Here is a 20943-nt window from a genome sequence, read left to right as displayed (position 1 = left end):
AACCTTTGTGAAACATTCCATTAAATCGCTTTTTGTGTGTGTGTGAGGGAAGAATTACTCCTTATTCCCAGCAGTAAACAAATACTACTGGGTATTTAGAGAGGAGATTTGTAACCTGGAGTTTTTCATCATTCAACACATATATATTTTTTAGCTCATTTTACCCAGTGTGATTTGTGTTAAATGAAAAACAAGAGTTGCAGGGGGCTTCAGAAATCACATGATGTCCGTTCCCTTTGAGATCAGAAAGTAGATGGCAGTCCTCGCCCCCATCTGCTGTACATTGTTGGCAAACGTGTTGTAGAGTAGAATGACATTAAACAGATCATCTCTTAACCCCTAGCAATAAAGGGTAACTTTAGGTGGATTTTACAGTCCATTGCATCAGAGGATCAAGATTTTCCATAGAAGCAAAGTGGGGATTAACTGGGAGACCCAGCCTCCCATAAGCGGTGGAGGTGCATCTGCTTTATGCTCTACCTGTTAGCAGAGCTCCAGCCAAGATGGTCACCCGAGTTCCTCTGGTTACCTCCACCCCTACTCAGTGTGGGACTCAGAGGTCTGTGGGCCCTCGTGTGCCGTGGTGACCTCTCCTCTCCACACTTACTGACCTTACAAAATGAGACCACAGCTGTCTTTGGCAGAGACTAGCTCTTAGGGCCCTGATGATCGCCATCCTCAGGCAGTGCTGCTCCCTGGGGACCACCCTGGGCCTGGGGTCACATTTCCTGCCAGGTCGGCTCACGCCTCTCACAGTGGCTGTGGGTCTCCTGAATCGCAGCAGCTGTTAGAATGTCCGTCGGGGCCTTTGCAGACCCCAGCCACTGAGCGACATTTACAGAGTGAGGAGGGATGCCTGTGTTCTCCGATGAGTTATTTCTCGAATCAGGTGATATGAGCAGGGGAATTGGGTTGTTTTGAGACCTGGCGCTCTGGCCCTCTAGTGGTGCTGTTACTTTTTCAGAAGGAAATTGCCTGTGGCAGCCCTTGAACTCCATCCGATTGAGTCCCGGGCTCAGGGAGCACATCGTCCCCTGCTAGAGTTCTGTGGTCAGAAAGGCATGTTCTCTGAGTCTTCCTGCTGTAGTCCCTCGGGTCCCATTTGACTTAAGGCCCGAAATTCCTCCTTCGGCTCTTTGTAAACAATTGATAGCATTATCTGAAACTGAACATCCATGCCTATTTGTATGGAAGTACTTGTAATGTCCTTCCCAGTGCAGACACACACACACACACACACTCACACACTCTTACACTTGGAATCTCATGATTTAAAAATGTAACACATGATCAAGAGGGGAAGGAATAAGGCGGCCTTATTGAGGGCCAAACTGTAAAACCAACCTTGTTCATTTTCTCTGTATGGTGAAGTATAAATTTTGCTCCAGTTAACTTTGACAGAGCTTGGTCAAGGAAAGAGGAGACTGGAAGACACTTAGGATATAGTGTCTCTCAGTCCCCTCCCGTCCCCCCTCCCCGTTGCCTTGTTTTGTCTCTCTCTGACTCTCCTCTTCTGATCACTGCAGTCGGTTGTGGGGTTGGAGTGCCGATGGCCTATCGAAGCACCCACCTCCCTTTTCTCAGCCCAACTCCATTCCCACCGCTCCCTCCCACAAGACTCTCAGGCGTTCTTACTCTCCCAGGTAACAAGCTACCTGTTAACCTTGTCTGAGGTGTCACAATATTATTGCATTTCCAGGGTCGTCTCAGGGCTTTCGGAAAGCCTCTGGCTTAGACGAGCAGGAGTAGAGCCTTGGTGAGAAGTGTGAGCAGGTGCATGATCTCTGTTGACCTGCATGAGTATGACTCCTGCTGTGTCACAGGGACAGATGACCATTTCATCAACTGACCAAATCCAGCAGCACCTAGTGGAGCAAGCCTTTTGGCCCTGGCAGAGCTGAGCTCCGCCAGAGGTGCTGGGGCAATGCCCTGAAGTCAAGGCAGGCCATAGGGGCACGGTTTCCTTCGTATTCTTCTCAGGAGGACAAGGCATGCCCGCTCAGAAGCAAGTGAGACCTGCTCTTTCCCAAAGCGTACCTGTAGCGACCAGTCCCGCTGCTGGCGATGTGGACTGATTTCTTGCATAATGTACTGCCATGTGGTGAGAGTCAGAGGACACAGATCCTGAAGGGAAGGCCCGAGAAGTACATCTCCTTGACGTGCCCTGCCCCTAGGCAGGAACGCAGTCGGTATTCTCACAAGCCCTTGATTGAAGGTGACGAGGTTAATGAGTCTAGAGGAAGGGGTGGGACTTCCTTCAGATCTAAAACAGATGGTAAATTGGTGGGACAAAGTAGGGGCCACGGATTTCTACAGACAACTGTTTGAGGGTCTCTCAGGTGGTTATTATAAAGGTCCAAAGATCCGAGGACCCCTTCTCTGGAAGCCTGTAATTGCATGAGCCTGGGGCAGCCCAGCTGTCTTTGTGCTGTGTAAGATGAGTTTGTACCTGCTGATAGGATAGGGTGAAAACAAAACTGAAAAAGGTCTGTTACTTCTGAATGCCTCGTAGGTGGCTTTTGCGCAGATTTACGTTCCTACTTTTGTATCCTCAACTCAGTGAAGCTGTATATTTTTAATAAAGTCAGCTAAAGGTTTTAACAACATCTTTCCTTTGAAACTCTAAGAGCTTTAAGAGTAACTTCTCAAGTACAGAGAACCCTGTAATGACTGTTTCTAGATACACAAGGTTAGGGCAAGGACACAGCAACAAGGTGACAGCTGCTGTCGTCAGTGTTAATAAAGCATGTCACCGTACTTAAACTTTTTTTTTTTAAAGGTTAGCCGTGCCTCAAAGTAGAAGTCCACTCATTGACTGTGTTCCCGTACACTGACCCGTGTGCCCTAATGGGCACTGAGCTTCCCCCCTGCCCAGCCACTTTGCCATCCAGCCATCAAGACCCCCTTCCATTGGGCACCTCGTTTCCAGAATCATCTTTCACGCATGCACAGTAGCACAGCTCATGCTAATAAGTACCCATAACTTCTGTTGACCATCAGAGGGAGAGAGCATTGACAAGAGACTTCTATGTTTAGAAAAACCCATCAGTTACCTACAAATAAGAGGAAATCTTTGTCTCTTTGCTTTCTGCCAAAACCGTATTGATTGAATGATCAAGGAATGATTATATCCTAATTCCATTCCTCGTATCTTTTCCCTGCAAAATGACAAAGAGGAAAATCTCAGAAAGCAAACTTCCTGTCTCTAGTGTCCCCATTCTTGGAGACCTGACCTCATGCACCCTCCCATCCACAATATATATCCTTTACAACAGGGTGAGTCCAGAGCTCTATTCTGCCTCCGTATTGGATGACATGGCCTGACCTTGGGTCGGTGACTATTGACTGATTGAGCAACTGTTGGTAATCTAAAGAATTCTAAGGAAACCTTTCTGGGGTCTAAACACAGTGTTTACAGAAGACCAGGAGCTGGCCTTTAACCTCAAGGATTATGTCCTTGAGCTAAAACAAGACAGAGTATGGGGGCAGGTGACAGACCGGGGTGTCCCTAAGCAAGTCTCTTCTGATAAGAAAAGCCGTCCCTCTTGCTGTGCTTCCTTATGGTCTGCTGGCTGGGACCACGGTATCTGTGATTCACCAGGGACTGCTTTGGGGATTTCCTTTCTTCCCCCCCTACAAAATGAGGGTTCATAGGCATTGATTTGGAAAAAAAACAGATGCCAAAACATGAACTAGCAAAGAACGTAGTGTTCATTACCTGTTTCCTGTTAGAAAAAACGATACTGTCTCTCACCTGGAGCTCACACTTTTAGCTTCATACCAAGGAGATACTTCAGACCTCAAGCTAGTGAGTCCAAAAAAAGCGTCACCACAGATTGTACTTGGTCGTGCATGTGTACTCCTAATTATTAATTGAAAGTAAGAAGGAGGAACATTAACTGGCAGGATCCTTTTATTATTTTGAAAAGAGGCTACTGTAATGCTAAAGTTCTGTGAACTGAAGTATTTTAAGACCACTCAGGGTATGCATAGTGAGATGCAATTATGTGAAAGCTAACATTATCTGAAGCGACATATGGAAAATAATATTGTGACATCCCTTAAAAAGCTGAACGTTCCGCCAGACTTCCTCTTGTCCATCTGTCATTCTTTCCATTGTTTTTTTTTTTTTCCTTTTGCATGGGCTATGCTATTATTTTGGTTGTCGTGATTGAAAGTATTTTAAGGCATCTTTTTTACATCTCGTATGCGTATTTTTTTGTTTGAGTCATACTCAGCTTTTATATATAAAAAATAGTGTACTGGCCAGATGTATAAATGCCTTTGTTCCCACATAAGCTGGTATTGTGGTGTTCTAGAAAGGAGGGGCTGGGAGCCCCTGTGCTCCTCAATCATGCTTTCTTCACGTTAAAGGGATGTTGCCTCATGGACAGATAACCTTATGAACTTAGCAGGGGTTGAAATCTTGAATTCTGTTCAAGTGTTTTAGTCCACCTCCTGTCAGTATATACTTTGGAATTTTAGCTGTAAACGTGTTCGTTCACATTTCTTTTGTGTTTGATGCCAGAGCCAGTCTTTGAGTTGGCGTGTAGTTTTGTGAGCTCTCCAAGTACAGTTGGAGCGTGGATTTTCTTTCATTCATCAGAAAAGAAGAATGGGTTCTATCTGGGCGAGTGTTGCAATTTTAGGTAAATAGCTCCTATCTCTGCAGGGTGAGTTCAGCTGCTGTGCCCCAGCAGAACCTGTCCAGCCTTGGAAAGCACTTGGATCATTACAGCCTCGAGCCGGTAGAGGTCTGGCTACTCCCAAGTGAGAACTGTGCAGATCTTGTCTTGCTCATCTGCCCATTCTCTTTAAAAAAAGAGAAGAAAAGGTGGGGAGCGGGCTTAGTAAATATTACTTGTTTTTAAGTTACAGGAAACTTAACCTCATTGTGAGAACGTACAGGATTGGTTGTGTTGCCCGTGGGAAAGGCTCCTGCCTGCAAGTGTCTAGGTTCGGTTCCTGCTCTTGAAAATGGAAAGAGTGCTTCTCTTTAGTCTTTAATAGTGTTGAGTGATTACTTGTGTACAGCCAAGGACTCTTTGAGTGTCCCCCTCAGGATAGCTCAAGACTTCCTGTAAGGTCAATTAGACTGATTCATCTGATCTTCTCTTGACATTTTCTTGAAACAGGTGACACTTAAACTAACACGGGTTTTTTTTTTACTTGCCCTTGGTCGACTGTCGCTTCTTGTCTTGAGCTTTCTTTATGCTGTGCTTTATCCTGTGCTTGTCTGTGATATTCTTAGTGAGGGGCCGTGGTGGGTTTTGTTCTTAGGACCACGTTTCAGTGCACTTTTCAGACCTCTAAAGGCTGCTTGTTGACACACTGCATTATACCCGAAGGCTGGCTCTGTGGGACTTTTGCTCTGTTTCATGTTTTGCTCTGCACGGCCAGCTAAAGGAACAATAGTTGACATCACTTTTCTGTAAGGGACAAATAATTTCTTGCTTTTTGAAATACTTTTAGACATCCATCTAGGAATGTGACTCCTCTGTAGAAGGTCTGTTTTTATTATAAAACACATAAACATAAGCATCTTGGAAGAGTTGGTATTCACAGCAAGCGCCGGGGTTAGATGGCACGAGAGACGGTCCTGAGCCTTTCGGTAGGGTGGATCTGACTTGGAATCATTTTTGAATGTAGGGTTTTATTTCACAAGTTTCTAATACTGGTAAGCATAACCCTGTCTTGTGAGGTCATTTGCTTTGCTCCTCCGAAACTTGCTTATAATACTAGCTTTAATTTGAAACGCCTGTCCCTCTTAATCTGTTTGTACATTTGAGACCAGTAACAACCAGACTCCTCGTTTCCATCTTCAAGATATGAAAGTTATTTTTCCACTTTCATTACCTCGTGCATTGTCACCAGTTGTCACCCTTTGAGTTCTTGCATTCTCGTGGTTATTGCTGTTCCCCACTGGTTCTTACCGAGTGCCGATGTAGTGTGTTTGGGGCCTGGTTTGACAACACGGATAATTGTCCAGTGGTGGTGCTCTAACAGGTGTCTCCTTTTCATTCCAAGTCACCTAAAGATATAAAACTATAATCACACCTTACTCCATAAACCGTTGGAAGTAATTTATGCCCATAGCTCAAATACATTCATATGCTTCAATTTAAGAAACACACTATTTTTGATCTTTAGCATGCTGGAGTATGATACAGAGAACCTGAACTCTGAAGAAATTTATAGTTCTCTGCGTGGAGTTACAGAAGCCATTGAAAAGTTTAGTTTTCGAAGCCAAGAGGATCTGAATGAGCCAATTAAACGGGATGGCAAGAAGGACTGTGATATTGTAAGTATCCCCAGGCTAGCAGAGAACGATATTTCAGTTAAGTGATAATTCTGAAGATTGACCACCGTGAATACTGAACTTCATCATTATTTCTATCTTGCAGTTAGAATAATATTATTTTAAGAGGCCCAAGGTAACTTTATAAAATTTTGAGTAACTCTCAGCTGTCTGTGAAAAATGTAAACTACCTTTTTCTCCCCTGTTTGCTTTTGTTTATCCCGGACATATTTTTGTTCCTGTGACGTGATAAAAATAGTAGGCCTGAATCGGACACCAACGTGGCTTTCTGGAAGCTCTAGTCTCATGCAGAGGGAGGCAGATGAGTGGGAAATCAGTGGTGTGGCGGGGATTGGTCAGGGCTCAGTACTGAAGAGACATGCTGGGCCAGTCTTTGTGCTCAGGAAGGGTCAGCGGGAGAGATGTTTGCAGCCTTGGAGGTGCATGAAGCAAAGGGTCAAAGGGAGTTTGGACAAATAGGAGGGAGGCCCTGTGAGAAAGCAGGGAGATGGCAGTGGGCACGGCATGATTTCCCTTTGCGGGTGGCTGATGTGGAGAGAGTGGGCATATCATGTTGGTGGTGAGGTTTGGGGAAGAGGCTGCAGAGTTGGCTCAGGAAGGGCACTCACACCCAGGGGACTTTTCCACCAGTGTCTTAACTTTACTCTGGCGTCAATGGAGAGTCTTTGAAGGATTTTTTAACCAGGGAAGCGGCATGGTCACACATAAAAGATTGCTGTCACAAAGAATGCCTCTGGAGGAAGTAGGGTTGGGAGGGCATGAGCTGAAATACTAGAGTCAGAAGTCTCTGCCTAGGACTCTTAAGTGCTGGGGCAGTTTAGTGAGATAATGTCTTAGAAGGAGAGAAAAAATGTATGTCATCCCCTTTGGAACATAATGAATTCGGTTTTGAATATATGTGACTTGAGGGGCCTGTGGAATATCTGAATATATGTATCCCGTAGGCCTTTGCAGGTACCAGTCTGGAGTTTAGGCTGGCCGTTCAGGCTGGGGATAGAGATTTGAGAGGCATTGAGTAGTTGGCTTGATGATAACTAAAAAGTGAGTGAAATCAACCAAGTAAAGGGTAAGGACAAAATCCAAAGGATCATCAACACTAAGGGAAAGACAGAAGAAAAGGAGTTGAAAGAAAAGCTACAGGTTATTGTGTGGGAGACCAGGATAGTGTGGTGTCAGAGAACTTAAGGAAAACTTCTGGGAAGGACCTTCTAGCCAAGGAGAGGGATCAGTCAGATGTGGAGTGAAAGGGCTCCATTGGATTTTTTTTTTTCTAGCTGCATTAAATATGACCAAGTGGAAATTGAATTATTGAGCAGGCTCAGAATTCAACATCTTAGCTGCTTGATGATCAGAGTGTTAGCAAAGACCACAGTGGATATAAAAATGCATTAAGTGTGAAAGATTTGGGAACTGGTATGTCTCTTTGGCTTGATAAGTGACTCAGTCTAATAAGACAGACATCCGTAAGGATGAATGTCAGATCCACTGGGAAGATGGTTCCCAAAAGCAGAGATGAAAACATTCAACATGTGGGAAAAAGTCCATCCTTATGAGTGATTACAGAAATACAGTAAACATACCTTTGAGGCTCCACTTTACTTCTGAATTGTTCCACTTTGTTTCGAGTAGAAATTAAAATATTTAATGCTAGAAAGGATATAAAGAATTAGTAGAATATTGGTGGCATGGGAACTTGACACAGTTGCTTTGGAGCTTAGTAAATTATATTTAGCATAAGTGATTTTTTTTTTTAAGAGAGATAGAGTGAGTGGTGGGGGTGGGTGGGTAGGGGGTGAAGGGGCAGAAGGAGAGAGAGAATCTTAAGCATGCTCCACGATCAGCTCAGAGCCCAACATGGGGCTTGATCTCATGACCCTGAGATCATGACCTGAGCCAAAACCAAGAGTCAGACACTTAACTGACGGACCCACCCAGGTGCCCCTCAGCCTAAGTGATTTTAAGTTTCATATCCTTTATCCGTAATATAACTTTTGACAATCTACGCTAAATAACAAACTCAGCAAAAGGAAAGAAAGTTAATTATTTACAGTATAGTTTATCTCAGCATTATCTATAACAAAACCCAGAAACATTAAAAAAAAAAAGTAGAAGGGGAATAGTTGAGTAAATCTTATTAGAACACAAATGGAAATAGTGGTGTGAGTAAACATTGTGGTTACAAACAGTGTTTGCATGGGACATTATTACACTGCGAGGAAAGCAAAATATGTGGGCGTGTATACTCTGATTCCCACTCCACGCAATCTGCGGGAAGAGAAGGATGGGGATAATACACAGTTTAAAAAGGAAGATCTTTTGTTTTGGTTTTTGTTAAAAGTGATTAGAATTAGGATGGGTTAGCTTTATTTTTAAAATGTCTGAGGTTTTTAAAACCCTTTCTCCTAAGTTCTTTCATTATAATAGTATGTGTTTTACTTTGAGAAGAGAGTTACAAGGAGAAAAAAATTAAATCGTCCGTGAATCATCTTCCTACCGCGAGAAAACCCCAAGTCTTATTTTGTTCAGGTCTACCCATGGATTATATATCCTTTTAACATCTTAACAGTTAGCAGAAAATATTTTTTGGTGGTGTTAAAAACCAGATGCATCCCAGCAGTTCCACTAGGTATGTGTCCAAAAGCATTAGAAGAAAGGACTGGGACAGATAGTTGTACCCCAGTGTCCGTGATAGCATCCTTCAGGGTAACCAAACTGTAGAGAAGCAGTCAAGTGTCCAGCAGATAAATGGATAAACAGAATGTGATATATGCATCCAGTGGAGTTATTATTCAGCCATAAAAAGGAATGTAATATTGACACATGTTACAACATGAATGGACCTTGCTTAGACCAAGTGAAATAATTCAGAGACAGAAAGTAGAATAGGGGTGACCAGAGCCAGGAGGGGTGGGGAGTTATTATTTACTGGGTACAGAATTTTGGTTGGGGAAGATGAAAAGGTTTGCCCAACATATAATGTAGTGGTCATGGTTATACAGCATCTCGACTGTCTTTAATGTCACTGCATTGTACACCTATGAATTAAATGATTAAGATGATCTATGTATATTTTGCCACAATTTTAAACTGGCTTTTTTTTTTTTTTGGCCACAATTTAAAAAAATGCGTAAGCACCAAGTGAAGGAGATGTATCTTGTGAGCAGCACAAGTGAGACACGTGCCCCAGCAGTCCCCCAGTGTGGTCTGGCGGCCTGGAGATGGCTCTACCATGGTTACACAGTCAGATGGTGGGGGCGAGGGAAGTGAGGGTTTGCTCTGTTCCCGGCAGCTGGCCCGCACTAGCTTGGTTATACTGCCGCCCTGCAAAGGGAGCCAGACAGGCTGGGCAGTGCTCCTCAGGAGAAGGGACCCCTTGGGGGTGAGGGGGGAGTCAGGAACATGACACAAGGGCTAAAGGACACCAAGGGTTTAATTTGTTAAGGACAAGTCTCAGAATTATATTAGGAATGAGGAGCCTGGGTGGCTCAGTCATTAAGCGTCTGCCTTCGGCTCAGGTCATGATCCCAGGGTCCTGGGATCGAGCCCCGCATTGGGCTCCCTGCTTGGCGGGAAGCCTGCTTCTCCTTCTCTCGCTCCCCCGCTTGTGTTCCCTCTCTTGCTGTGTCTCGCTCTGTCAAATAAATAAAATCTTTAAAAAATGAAGAAAAAATTTAAAAAAAAAAGAATTCTATTAGGAAGAAAAAGTTTCAGAAAATAGCAACAAAGCCTATTCTTTGACCCAGCATAAAGCCCAGCTGAGAGTCACAGGTGTCCAGGGGGTGATCGGCCTCTCGGATACAGAGTTCTCCGTTGCTAGAGATTAGTAAGCATTGTTTGGCTTTGGGGGAGTATATACAAGGGTATCCTGGATGGTTGGGCTGCTTTAGATCTTGTGGTGGTCTTCGGGGGAGCGTCTCACATTGGTGGTGTGTCAAGGCCTCACTGAGAAAATCCTGCTGTTCATGAAGAAATGATGGGCGGCAGTGCCGGCACACGAGATTCCTGGAGAAATGTTTGAGTAAAAGTCATCACCAAGTACAAAGTAAAACAGCCTTTACATGTACGTGAATGAATGAAGGGGTGAAAACGTAAGCATATTCGGTTCCTGGTAAGGTAGTTTATGAATTAGATGTTTGCAGATAGAAATCCTAGTAACTGTCCTTCCGTCGGTGGCCAGATTTCAAGTGCAAAGTATGGCTCTCCTGATACTTCTGAAGAGGTAAAGGAAGAGCATGTTTGAAGTCCTAAGCAAGAACTGCCTGTGTGCTGTGCTGCAGGTGTCCCGCGATGGTGGAGTTGCCCCGCCTGCCACTGAGGGCCGGGGAGGCAGCGATGTGGTGGAAGGAGGCAGAACAGCTCTGGATAACAAGACGTCCCTCCTCAACACCCAGCCTCCACGCGCCTTCCCAGGGCCGCGGGTGCGAGACTACAGTCCGTACCCCTACTCCGACACCATCAACACCTATGACAAGACAGCCCTGAAGGAGGCCGTGTTTGATGATGACATGGAGCAGCTTCGAGATGGTTCGTCTTTCTTTGCTTGATTCCGTGGCTCCCCCCCCCCCATCCAAAAGTGCTTTCTGTGGGGCTTTCTCCTCTTGTCAGAGCAGCTCTGGGCCGACAGGGCAAACCTAAATGGATGTACTGGGTCTGCTCTGGTTAGCCGCTTACTCAGCGGCTGCTCACTGAGCTCCTGCCTTGTGCTTAGGCATGGAAGGCACAACCGTGAGCGAAAGTATGCACAGTGCCTGCCCCCCGGGAGCTTACAGCCTCCTCCCGGAGACAGTCATGAGGTCGGAGTCACACAGCTCTCCGGAACTCGGAGCTGTGACACCGTGCGGTGAAGGCAGGTCAGCTGTGCCCATGAGGGAAGGCTTCCCCGAGGAGCTGGGGCCTGAGTGCAGGTCAGAAGCACGAGGGAAGTAGCAGTTAGCTCCTGCTGTTGGGGCGCAGAGGCCCCTGCTGTGCCCTCTCCCAGCCCTGAGCTGTGGGAGTACGATCCTGTAGCAGCCACTGAGAGGCTCCCTTCTGTCACCGGCGTTTTAACCAGCTCTTCCTGGAGCTGCTTTAGGTTGACTTCTGTCCTGTGGTTTGGAGAGAGGGAATCTGGCACATACTGAGCTCCTGTGTTACCATGGGCTTGCTGCTGAACTCAGTGTTTTACCTGTATATCTAATGAGATAGAGGGGATTATTCCTATTTCACAGATTAAGAATCTAAGGGTCCGGAAAGATTAAATTACTTGTCCCAAAATATACTTGGCATGGAACAGAACTAGTCTGCTGTCTTGTTTTGTTTTCTGACACTTGTGTTAAGACCCATTATCCATTATTGAGTAATAAGTGAGTCAAGTATGCATTGGTGTGATGGTATTTTCATCAGGAACTTAATTATTTCCTTTTCACCTGATTGTCATGTTCACTTAATAGTCATTTTTAAAAAATTATATATTCTTTTTGTTTCCAAACCTTTTGTGTTTTAATTTTGAATAGAGAATTAAATCAGAACCCTAAATTAGAACTCTAAACAGCATTCACTGTGTGTAATGAAATGCGTAGCTTGCTGGGGACAAGGAGGCAAATGAGGCACAGTCCCTGGCCTCAGAGAACTCAAGGCCTGTCAGGGGAAACAGACTTATCACAGTGGGCCTGGAAAGAGGGGGGTGCCACACTAGAGCAGATGCTGGTTTCAGTGGGGATACAAAAGAAGGAAGACTGGGGGGCGCCTGGCTGGCTCCCTGGCTCAGTCGGCAGAGTGTGCGACTCAATCTCAGGGTCGTGAGTTCAAGCCCCACGTTAGATGTGGAGCCTACTTTTAAAAAAAGAAGAAGGAAAACTGTGCTCTCTCAGTGGCTCAGACAGTGATGGGATCCTAAGACAGCAGTGAAGTCCTTCAGTTGTCTCAAGGCACATCCCCTGGCTCTTACTTGCTGATTGCCAGTGGGTAGCAGCTCCTTAAATTCCCAAGGGATCCCAGTGTGTTTCCGGGGCCATGGGCTAGGGGTATGATGGTTATTATGAATTGCCCTTTCGTGGAGTAGGGAGCTGTTTCCTTTCATTGCTCATAGAATTGATACATCATTTAAGTTAACCCATTTGTAGCTCTCATTTAAGATAGAATAGAGATTGGGCTGGGTGTTGGTTGTTATCTGTTCACAATCTGTATACTAAAAGGCTTAAAGGGAAAAAAAAAAAAGGCTCAAAGAGAAAGGTGGGAATGCAGGGGGGAAAGATCAAGTTCTTTAACATTTCAAACTTCCTGTGTGTGTGTTCCCCTATCTTAGATGCTAAAGAAAAAAAAAGTACGCAAATACGAATTTAAGTAGTTTCTAATGATTTGTCTTTGCCTTTTCATCCTTTGTATTGAAAGGGCATGTTCAGAGTTGAGGTCTCTTGAAAGAACATGGGAAGAGAAAGGATGTCTTCCATGGTTGAAGTCCCTGCAAGTAATTTTGCTAAGTGATCTTGGCAAGTTTAGTCTGTAAATAGTCCAAGAATAGTCTAAACATCTTGATTAGTATTTGTTTGCTGTGCTGGTTACTAAGCTCTGGATATTGGGGCAGGGAAGGGATGTTAGAGGATCAGATGTGACGGTGAGGAGGGCCCTGAGGAAAATGTGCGTGCTTTGGTGGGTATGATGGCGGGAGGGGGCTGTCCGGTGGCAGCCTGACTTCAGACTGCTGCGCTGGGGATAGACTTGGCGAAAGAAGACCATAGAGGAGGGACTGTTAGATGGTTCCTCCTGTTTGTCTGAAATGGGAGGGGGCAAAAGATGGTAAGGAAGGGTTAAAGACATTGACGCCTGTTCTCACATCTCTGTTTTCACAGCTGGGGTGGTGGCCTGCTGAGGGTGTAGAGAGTGAGGTGGTTCAAAGCCGGGTGGAGGGCATGGCAGCAGGGATGGAGGAGAAGCTGCCTCTGGAAGAGCGGGGAGCCAGTGGAGGGGAGCCTGAGCATCCCCGGGGGCGCGTCCCCAGCCAGGGCTTCCCTTGTGATGTGACTTGTCTCGGTGTCTCCCCAGTACCCATTGACCATTCTGACTTGGTGGCTGACCTTCTGAAAGAGCTGTCCAACCACAATGAGCGGGTGGAGGAACGGAAAGGTGCCCTGCTGGAGCTGCTCAAGATCACCCGGGAAGACAGCCTGGGCGTCTGGGAGGAACACTTCAAGACCATTCTGCTCCTGCTGCTGGAGACGCTCGGGGACAAAGATGTGAGGCACTTTCCTCGTCCTTATGTTTCCCCCCTTCCTGGGGGACGGGTTATTGAGTCCTGTTCTCCTTGAGTTTGGCTTCAGCTTTACTTTCTGTATTGTGCCTGCTATTTACATCAAAACATTTTTCAGATATTTTCTGAGCAGCAGTTAGTGAGATCATGTTTTGGTCAGAGACAGGCCCCATTCCTAGCTTATTATATGCAAGTTTTTTTTGTAATCGGGTTTGTAGGACCTGAGGGAAACTTGTTCCTGCTTCAGGTTACCTTGTCTAACACAAAATTTCCTACGACTTTGTTAGCATGGAATGTTTTTTTACAATGAGCTCTTTTCTGTGTGAGTTTTATGTTTCATGTGTAATTGAGAAAGAGGCAAGTTCATTTTTTAAAAGACCCTACTAGATGCTGCCTTCCATGAAATTCTGTGTAGGTTCAGCCCTGCATATGTGAGCAGTTCCAGTGGTCTTCATTGGTCAAGCAACAAGTTCTAGAAGTGTGGATTATTTTCTATTATCTTCTTTATTATTTTTAAAATGAAAAACCCTCTTTGCCCTGTGACATTTAAATGTGGCCCACAAGGCATTTGTACCATGCCTGGTCTGTAACCCACCGATGTTCATTATCCATCCACGTAGATGACTCTGACAGGAGGGAGCAGCCTAGTCAGAGCCCTGCCTTCACCCATCTGTGTGCTGGTCCCTTATGTGGAGACAGCAGTAAATGTTGGGAATTGTCTGAATTACACTCTAGAAGTAAAAGTCCATCTCTGTACTGGGCTTTGTGTAGGCTGGCAGAAACAGCAACGAAGTAGGTGTGGTGAAGAGTTCAAGGGCAGGACCGGGTGGATTTGGAGGAAGCTCAACACAGCCCATGGTATAGGTCACACTCAGGGTCACGTTGATGGTGACTTTGTTGGAAGACGGGTGCGCGTGGGGCTGGGGAGTGTCACGGTGACTGATTTCTTTCCTGCTTCGGGTTAATGGTTTGGTGTACAGATAGAAGGACAGTGATGAAAGGGCCGTATTAACTTCCTTACACAGAGTATTGGCTGCTGAAGCCCGTCTGCTTGGTCGGCCTTCGTTGGTAGATAAAGTGATGTCACGTAGAGGGCAGGTGGATGGTGTGTTAGTGTGTAAACTGTACAGATGAGCGACGAAGAATCAGGATGTACTTTTTGGCTCTGTTTGGTGTAAACCCCATTTTCTTTTATTGAGATTAGGAGTCTGTTTGAAATGGCTTTCCTCCAAATGGTGAGACTCGGGCCTCAGACAGCTCGAGGCGTGTACACGTTCCCTTCCCCTGTGATCTCATCACACAGAAGGTCGGGAGTAACGACAGGTCTGCGGCTGTCTTAGTCCACAATCTTACAGGTCGTGTTGATGAAATGGTTACATGCTTTTTATTCTTTTGTACATTTTACAAAAGGGTAATTTGCATATCTAAGCCTCAGGAAATCTGGAAATCCCCCAGGAGATGGATAATGAACTTAGATGTATCGTCCTCGTTCAGTATCATTTGGTCCTCATTTGGCTCATTCCAGAAACCTTCATCAGGTCCCTCTTAGGTGCTAGGCCCTGGGAACGTCAGCATAGGCACAGCGCCTGCCTCCTGGAGCTGGCCCCTCAGCCTGGGCCACATAAGCAGTGGGACCTATGTTGGGGTTCCAGCAAGGTGCCGGGGAAGCCCAGGGCTGGGTGCTTGGCCCTGCTGGACGCTGGTGGCTGGCATGTTCACTGAAGCGCTGGGTAGCGTTTGCTAACATCTTCCTTTCCTCTTCTACTCCAGCATTCCATCCGAGCACTAGCATTGAGAGTTTTACGGGAAATTCTGAGAAACCAGCCAGCAAGATTTAAAAACTACGCCGAGCTGACCATTATGAAGACTCTGGAAGCCCATAAAGATTCCCATAAGGAGGTGAGCCAGGCCTCTGGCCTAGGAGTGCTGAGCAGACGAGTCTGGGGTGCATTGAGGATGTGGGAGGAGAGGAGGAGTGTGGATCACTGTATGGCCCAAGACAGGGAGTCGCTGCCTTTGAGCTGGGCCCCGGGCCGTGATACCGGGCAAAGATCCCACTGCTGGTGTGACGGCTGAGCCCAGGTGCAGTTGAGGGCCTGGTGCCACTTGGTAGGTTCCTGATTGCCTTTCCACCTGTACAGAAACTGGCCTGTTCCGCTGACCTGTCCCTGAGGGATTTCTCAAGTCAGTGGTTCCCATTGCTGTGGGTCAAAAGAAGGGGTGTAGGGGTCTGCCATTTTCTGGTGGCGTTCAGCACCCACCAGACTGGTGTTGGGAGGTCACGGTTGGCTTGGGAGACACAGATGTGCGAGTGCTAGAACCAGGTCTTCCTTGTTCCACAACTTCAGACAGGTTCTTTCAGCTTCCAAGCCTCAGTGTTCTTGTGTGTAAGATAGAGGTGGATATGATCAGTTTCTCATGAGAATTAAATGAGAAGTCAGTGAGGGTTCCTGGCCCAGTATGTGTTGACAGAGGTGCTACACCACGTCGGTCTTCCTCCCTCTCCTGCCCTCTCCTTGTGCCCCTCTCTGCAAGATCTGGATGAACGGACACAGTCATGTCATGCCTCTCCTCCTAGCTCCCGAACACATAAGATACTAAGAAACTGTCCTGGCACCTCAGAGGCCTACCAGGGAGCCGGAAGGACATGTTTCTGTGCCCCGCACACTTAAAACCGGCCTTGAGCGGACACTCAGTAAATCCTCATCCACTTGCTTCCTGAAGTGTCCAGCCCCCATGGCTCACCAGTCCTTTGAGTGTCTAGAGACCAACAGGGAAGATGGATGGAGCTTTCTAAGTACAAGTGATCTCAGCAGCCGATAAAAGGTACTATGGAAAATAGGGCTATGTACTTAGAACTCTAGAAACTTGAGTGGGTTCGACCCCAGTGACACATAACCACTTGCTCAGGTCATTCTCTCGGCTCCCACGTGACTCTCACGAGCATCCTCGTGGATTAAGGAAATTGCAGTGAGAGCAGTTCTTAACATGTCTACAAAAAGAATCCAGACCCTAAATCATGGTTTTTCTCTGTTTAGCAGTTACGTGGCTGTCAAACAGTGACAGGTCTGACCTCCAGAAATCCACCCCACGATAGCAGACTCATCAAAGGTCTGGGTCTCATGCTCTGTCTAGGCATCTCCACCTGATAGTCCTAGCACAACACAGGTTCGTAAGTGATAGATGTGTCTCAGACGGATACCGTATGCTTCTGAAATCTGGCTTGGTTGTGCGATAGTGAAAATCACTCATGTTTGAATAAAACACTCGCCATTTACAATAACTCATTTAAAAAATGTGAGGACCAGATGAGCTAATACAGTCAACACCATTACTCCTGAGCAAGGAAAGAGGGTCCAAAAAATGCCGTAATTTGTCAGGTAATACGTGGCAGTTATTGGCAGAACCAAGATGTGAAACAGGTCGTGTGTCTCTTTTAAGGGGCAACTGGCCTGGCCTATGCTGGCTTTTTTTTTTTTTTTTTTTTTTTTTTTTTTTTAACCATAATAGCTTCTCCTTAATGAGAATACATGATCACAAAATGAAGTAAGGGGTGGCTGGGTGTCACAGTCGGTTAAGCGTCTGACTCTCGGTTTTGGCTCAGGTCATGATCTGAGGGTCGTGAGATCAAGCCCCGCATCAGGCTCCACACTCAGCAGGGGGTCGGCTTGAGATTCTCTCCCCATCTCCCTCTGCCCCTCCCACTGGTGCTCTCTCTCAAAACTATAAATAAATTTTAAAAAAGAAGTAAAAGTGATATTTTTTTTTTAAGATTTTATTTATTTATTTATTTGACAGAGACACAGCGAGAGAGGGAACACAAGCAGGGGGAGTGGGAGAGGGAGAAGCAGGCCTCCCTCGGAGCAGGGAGCCCGATGCGGGGCTCGATCCCAGGACACTGGGATCATGACCTGAGCCGAAGGTAGATGCTTAACAACTGAGCCACCCAGGCGCCCCTAAAAGTGGTATTTTTTTTGCAAATATCTGGTATCAGTTGTTTCCTCAGGAGAGGACATACTTAGAATGTGGCATCAAGGTGAAACTAAGCCATCCAGAGTATGTGGCACTTACTGTCCCCTTGGAAGATGTCTGTGTTTAAAGTCGGCATCCTGATCTTAAACTTTGAAACTTTGACAGTAGACCCTAGGAAGTACAAGTGAGCGGAATTAAATAATGTGTTTATTATTAGCAAAATGAGAAATTGAGGAGAGAAAGTTCTTAGGTGTAACGGCCTTTCAATTGCCTAAGGGACAGAAGCAGAAAGTATCTGTTGCTTAAAGTAAACTTACCAGCATTCAGTTGACATGGAATTCGAGTAACCCAGGGTCTGCATGCTGCTGTCACTGATTGCCTGATAAAGCAGGTGGGGAAAACACTGTGTTCCACATAAAGGAGTGCCTGTATTGGCCCATCTCCCCTGCTTTGCATACTTTCGTACTCACCTTGACTCGGTGCCCTTGTAGTTCTCCTTATGAAACTTCACTCTGTCACTTTGCCAGAAGCTCCTCACTTGGGCACCTGTGTGTGTAGGTTTTAGGTATGGTTTTTTTCTTTTTCTTTCCCTTTGAAATTCTTGTAGTCTTTCTCGTATTTTAACCAATCTGTCTCCATTCCCCGTTCTTGTGTTTTCAGGCAGAATACTTAGGTGCACATCAAGTTTGTGTTGTAGCCATCTTGTTGGCAGAGAACATCGCACACGGTATTTCTTTAGTTATGTTTTCTCGTCACTACATTCGGGCGTTATTCAGACATTGGAAAGGATCCAAAATGTTTCTAGACCCAGTGACTAATATATCGGTCCTACAGAGGCGGAGTCTGCTCTCTTAGCTAATTAGTACTTCCCAAGTGTGATCATTCCTTTGAGCGCCCCAGAACTTCCGTCCCGTAGGAAGCTAGTTGGTTTTGTATTCACAGACAGAGCCCAGGCTTTAGCAGGACATGAAGGACATGAGACCCGGCAGGCTGGCACAGCTGCCCTGAGACCTTAGCAGCAGATGTCCTCCCGTGCCCGCTGTGGTGGTGGCCACGCCACAAGGCACCTTGTGATGGCACCGGGACAATAGCAGTGAGAGAAGAGGAGTAGGGTAGGGCTAATGATAAGATGGCTTGTTTTCCCATCCTTTAAACGAGGGTCTGTTTTCTCAGGGTCTTTTAAAAGGAACCGTGCATGTAAAACACTTTTGCTACACACTGAAAGTGTACCAGGTACTAGATCTCGCTCAGGCATCACCCATCTTCAGCCAACACAGACCTGGTTAAGCACCATGGAGGATTTGGATACCAGTTTAGAGTTTCTATTTGAGACGTTGGTGTGGATCAGCCTAGAGATGTTTTCCTGTTCCTTATTTGAATAAGTACATCTCCTTCATTATCTAACTCCTTGTTTTTATGTTTTTAGTAAATAAACTTTGCTACAGAGTTTTAACGTCTTGTTAATGAAGTCACTGTGGTTTTCAGGAGGGTTAGCTTGTAGCGACCATCTTGAGGAGCCCAGCCTTGGTAGTGACCCTCAGAAATCTGAAGCCCATTTTCTGTTTTGAAAGAAAACATCGGTTTTACCTTTTCTCCTCTTAGAATTTGCAGTCTGTTCGGGCTGGTGCTGATTCTCTCCTTCACCGGTGAAGAGGGGATTTGATAAGAGAATCGATGGTACGAATGGATTCTGGGGTCAGCGTGGGGGGGGATGACTCCGGAGGCAGGAAACCCGGTTTTCAGTCCAGCGTGTGTCCTGTCCAGCTGTTGGGTCTCATCACCTCTGTGTGACCCTATAAAGCATGAGCATCACGGGACTCAAAGACATGACAGTGTGGACATGTCATATGCTCTGTTAATATTACCACGTGAAACTGGTTTTAGACATCCTTATCTGTTTCAGAAGCACCTCTTTCTTCGTAAACAATTGATGTGCCGATTATGAATCATTTTAGACACGTTTGATGTAAGAACAGCTGTTGCTCCCAGGAATTTTGTCTTACATATAATCCCCCAAATGTGGAAATGTTTGGTAAATGTTTATTTAAAGTTGAAAGAAACACCAACTCTGTGTCTTGAAGATGTTCTATAATTGAAACTCTTGGATCGTTTCCTGAACTTGCCCTTGCCCACGTTAGTGAATATTCAGTTTTATTTGTCTATAGCATCCTTTTATGTGCTGGACTGGGTCACCAAACATTTCTTGCCATGCACAAAAGTCTGGGGCTTCCGGACATCACCGTCTGGCCTTGGGTGGTTTGACTTGTTTGGGGAAGTTGGATTCTGAGATAAATATAAAACAGTTTTTTTCTTTTAGGGGTTTTGAGCTTAAAGCATTTCTAGTTAATTTTATATTTTATGATTTCAAGGAATTAAAAGTAAAGCCAGACCAAAATTATTTTTAAAATAAACATTTCGGGAACGAGCTTCTTGCTTCTGCCATACCCTGCTGGCGTGGCGTGTCTTACGCAGTCCTTTTGACAAATAGGGCCAGAGAAAAGCAGCAGTGTGTCAGTGTGTCACGTTTTATTTTAGCAAGTGGATAATTCTCTTTCAAATACCAATTAAAATCACTAACTGACCACGACTAAACCCAGACCCTCTGCACTCTAGAATGGTCTTTGGAAGCTTCCCGGGGTAGCAGCCGCGTGTCAATTGGCTCTGGAGAACAATGCGTTGTGTGAACCTGGAGAAATTACTTCACCTCTCTGGACCTTGGTTTTTCTTATCTGTTAGCGCAGGGAGTGGACTAGATGATTATCTGTGTCTCATCCAGCCTCACGGTGCTAGAAGTTGCTATTGAGTAAGAAACCTAAACCTTTGTAGGTCCTAAATATGTACTTTTTCCTTGACTCAGTCTTGGGATGTGGCTAGAAACCCTATTTCCTTTGTACGTTTTTGCTGCTTAACAAAAAGGCAAAAACAGAAATCTATATACTCATTTAAAGGTTAATAGTTGCCAAGCCAACAGTCTGACACTAATAGCACAAACTCTGGTAAATATTTTATTATTGGAGGCAGGAAGTTGGGGGGGCAGGGGGCAGGGCTCCAGTCTTCAAAGAGCCCGTGGTTCAGTTGAGGTTAAAGCAAACGTGTGGTTCAGAGTGAGATGCGCTAGGAGTTTGGAGTGGGCTGGAAGAGGCAGGGAAGACTGCCTGAGGTAGTTAGAACCCAAGACTGGCTGCGAGGAGTAGTTAGGGGGAGGATTCTAACAGTGAACCAGGGCAGCACAGCCAGGGGGAGGGAACATGGGCTTTTAGAAGACTCCATAGAACCCACACTGCTGTCGTGTTCTATATGTCAAGTGGAGCTACCCTGTCCCACCCCGCAGGATTGTCGTAAAGTGCCAGGCGCGGTGTCTGCTTCTGAATGGCAGCGCCGGCCGCCCTTGCAGTGTTACTCGGGGCAGGGGTGCGGCTCCTCCCTC

The 20943-nt window shown here is 45.8% G+C and overlaps 1 protein-coding gene across 23 annotated transcripts in view; it reads left to right on the top strand.

The window, feature by feature from the left end:
- CLASP1 (cytoplasmic linker associated protein 1) overlaps window positions 1-20943 on the top strand; it is a 262250-nt gene that overhangs the window by 218839 nt on the left and 22468 nt on the right. For 13 of the 23 annotated variants that reach the window (XM_032412275.1, XM_032412268.1, XM_032412256.1 and 10 more), the window contains 5 exons: window positions 1527-1643; window positions 6151-6301; window positions 10597-10843; window positions 13340-13530; window positions 15315-15443. In XM_032412275.1, the coding sequence (XP_032268166.1) occupies window positions 1527-1643; window positions 6151-6301; window positions 10597-10843; window positions 13340-13530; window positions 15315-15443 (835 nt within the window). The remainder of the gene's footprint in view (window positions 1-1526; window positions 1644-6150; window positions 6302-10596; window positions 10844-13339; window positions 13531-15314; window positions 15444-20943) is intronic. The other 10 variants (XM_032412342.1, XM_032412363.1, XM_032412381.1 and 7 more) reach the window with 1 other exon arrangement.

The sequence above is a fragment of the Phoca vitulina genome, unplaced genomic scaffold (assembly GCF_004348235.1).
Source record: "Phoca vitulina isolate PV1807 unplaced genomic scaffold, GSC_HSeal_1.0 scaffold1, whole genome shotgun sequence".
NCBI classification, from domain to species: domain Eukaryota; kingdom Metazoa; phylum Chordata; class Mammalia; order Carnivora; family Phocidae; genus Phoca; species Phoca vitulina.
Note: the sequence above shows the minus strand (reverse complement) of the source record. Positions and strands in the feature narration are given on the sequence as shown.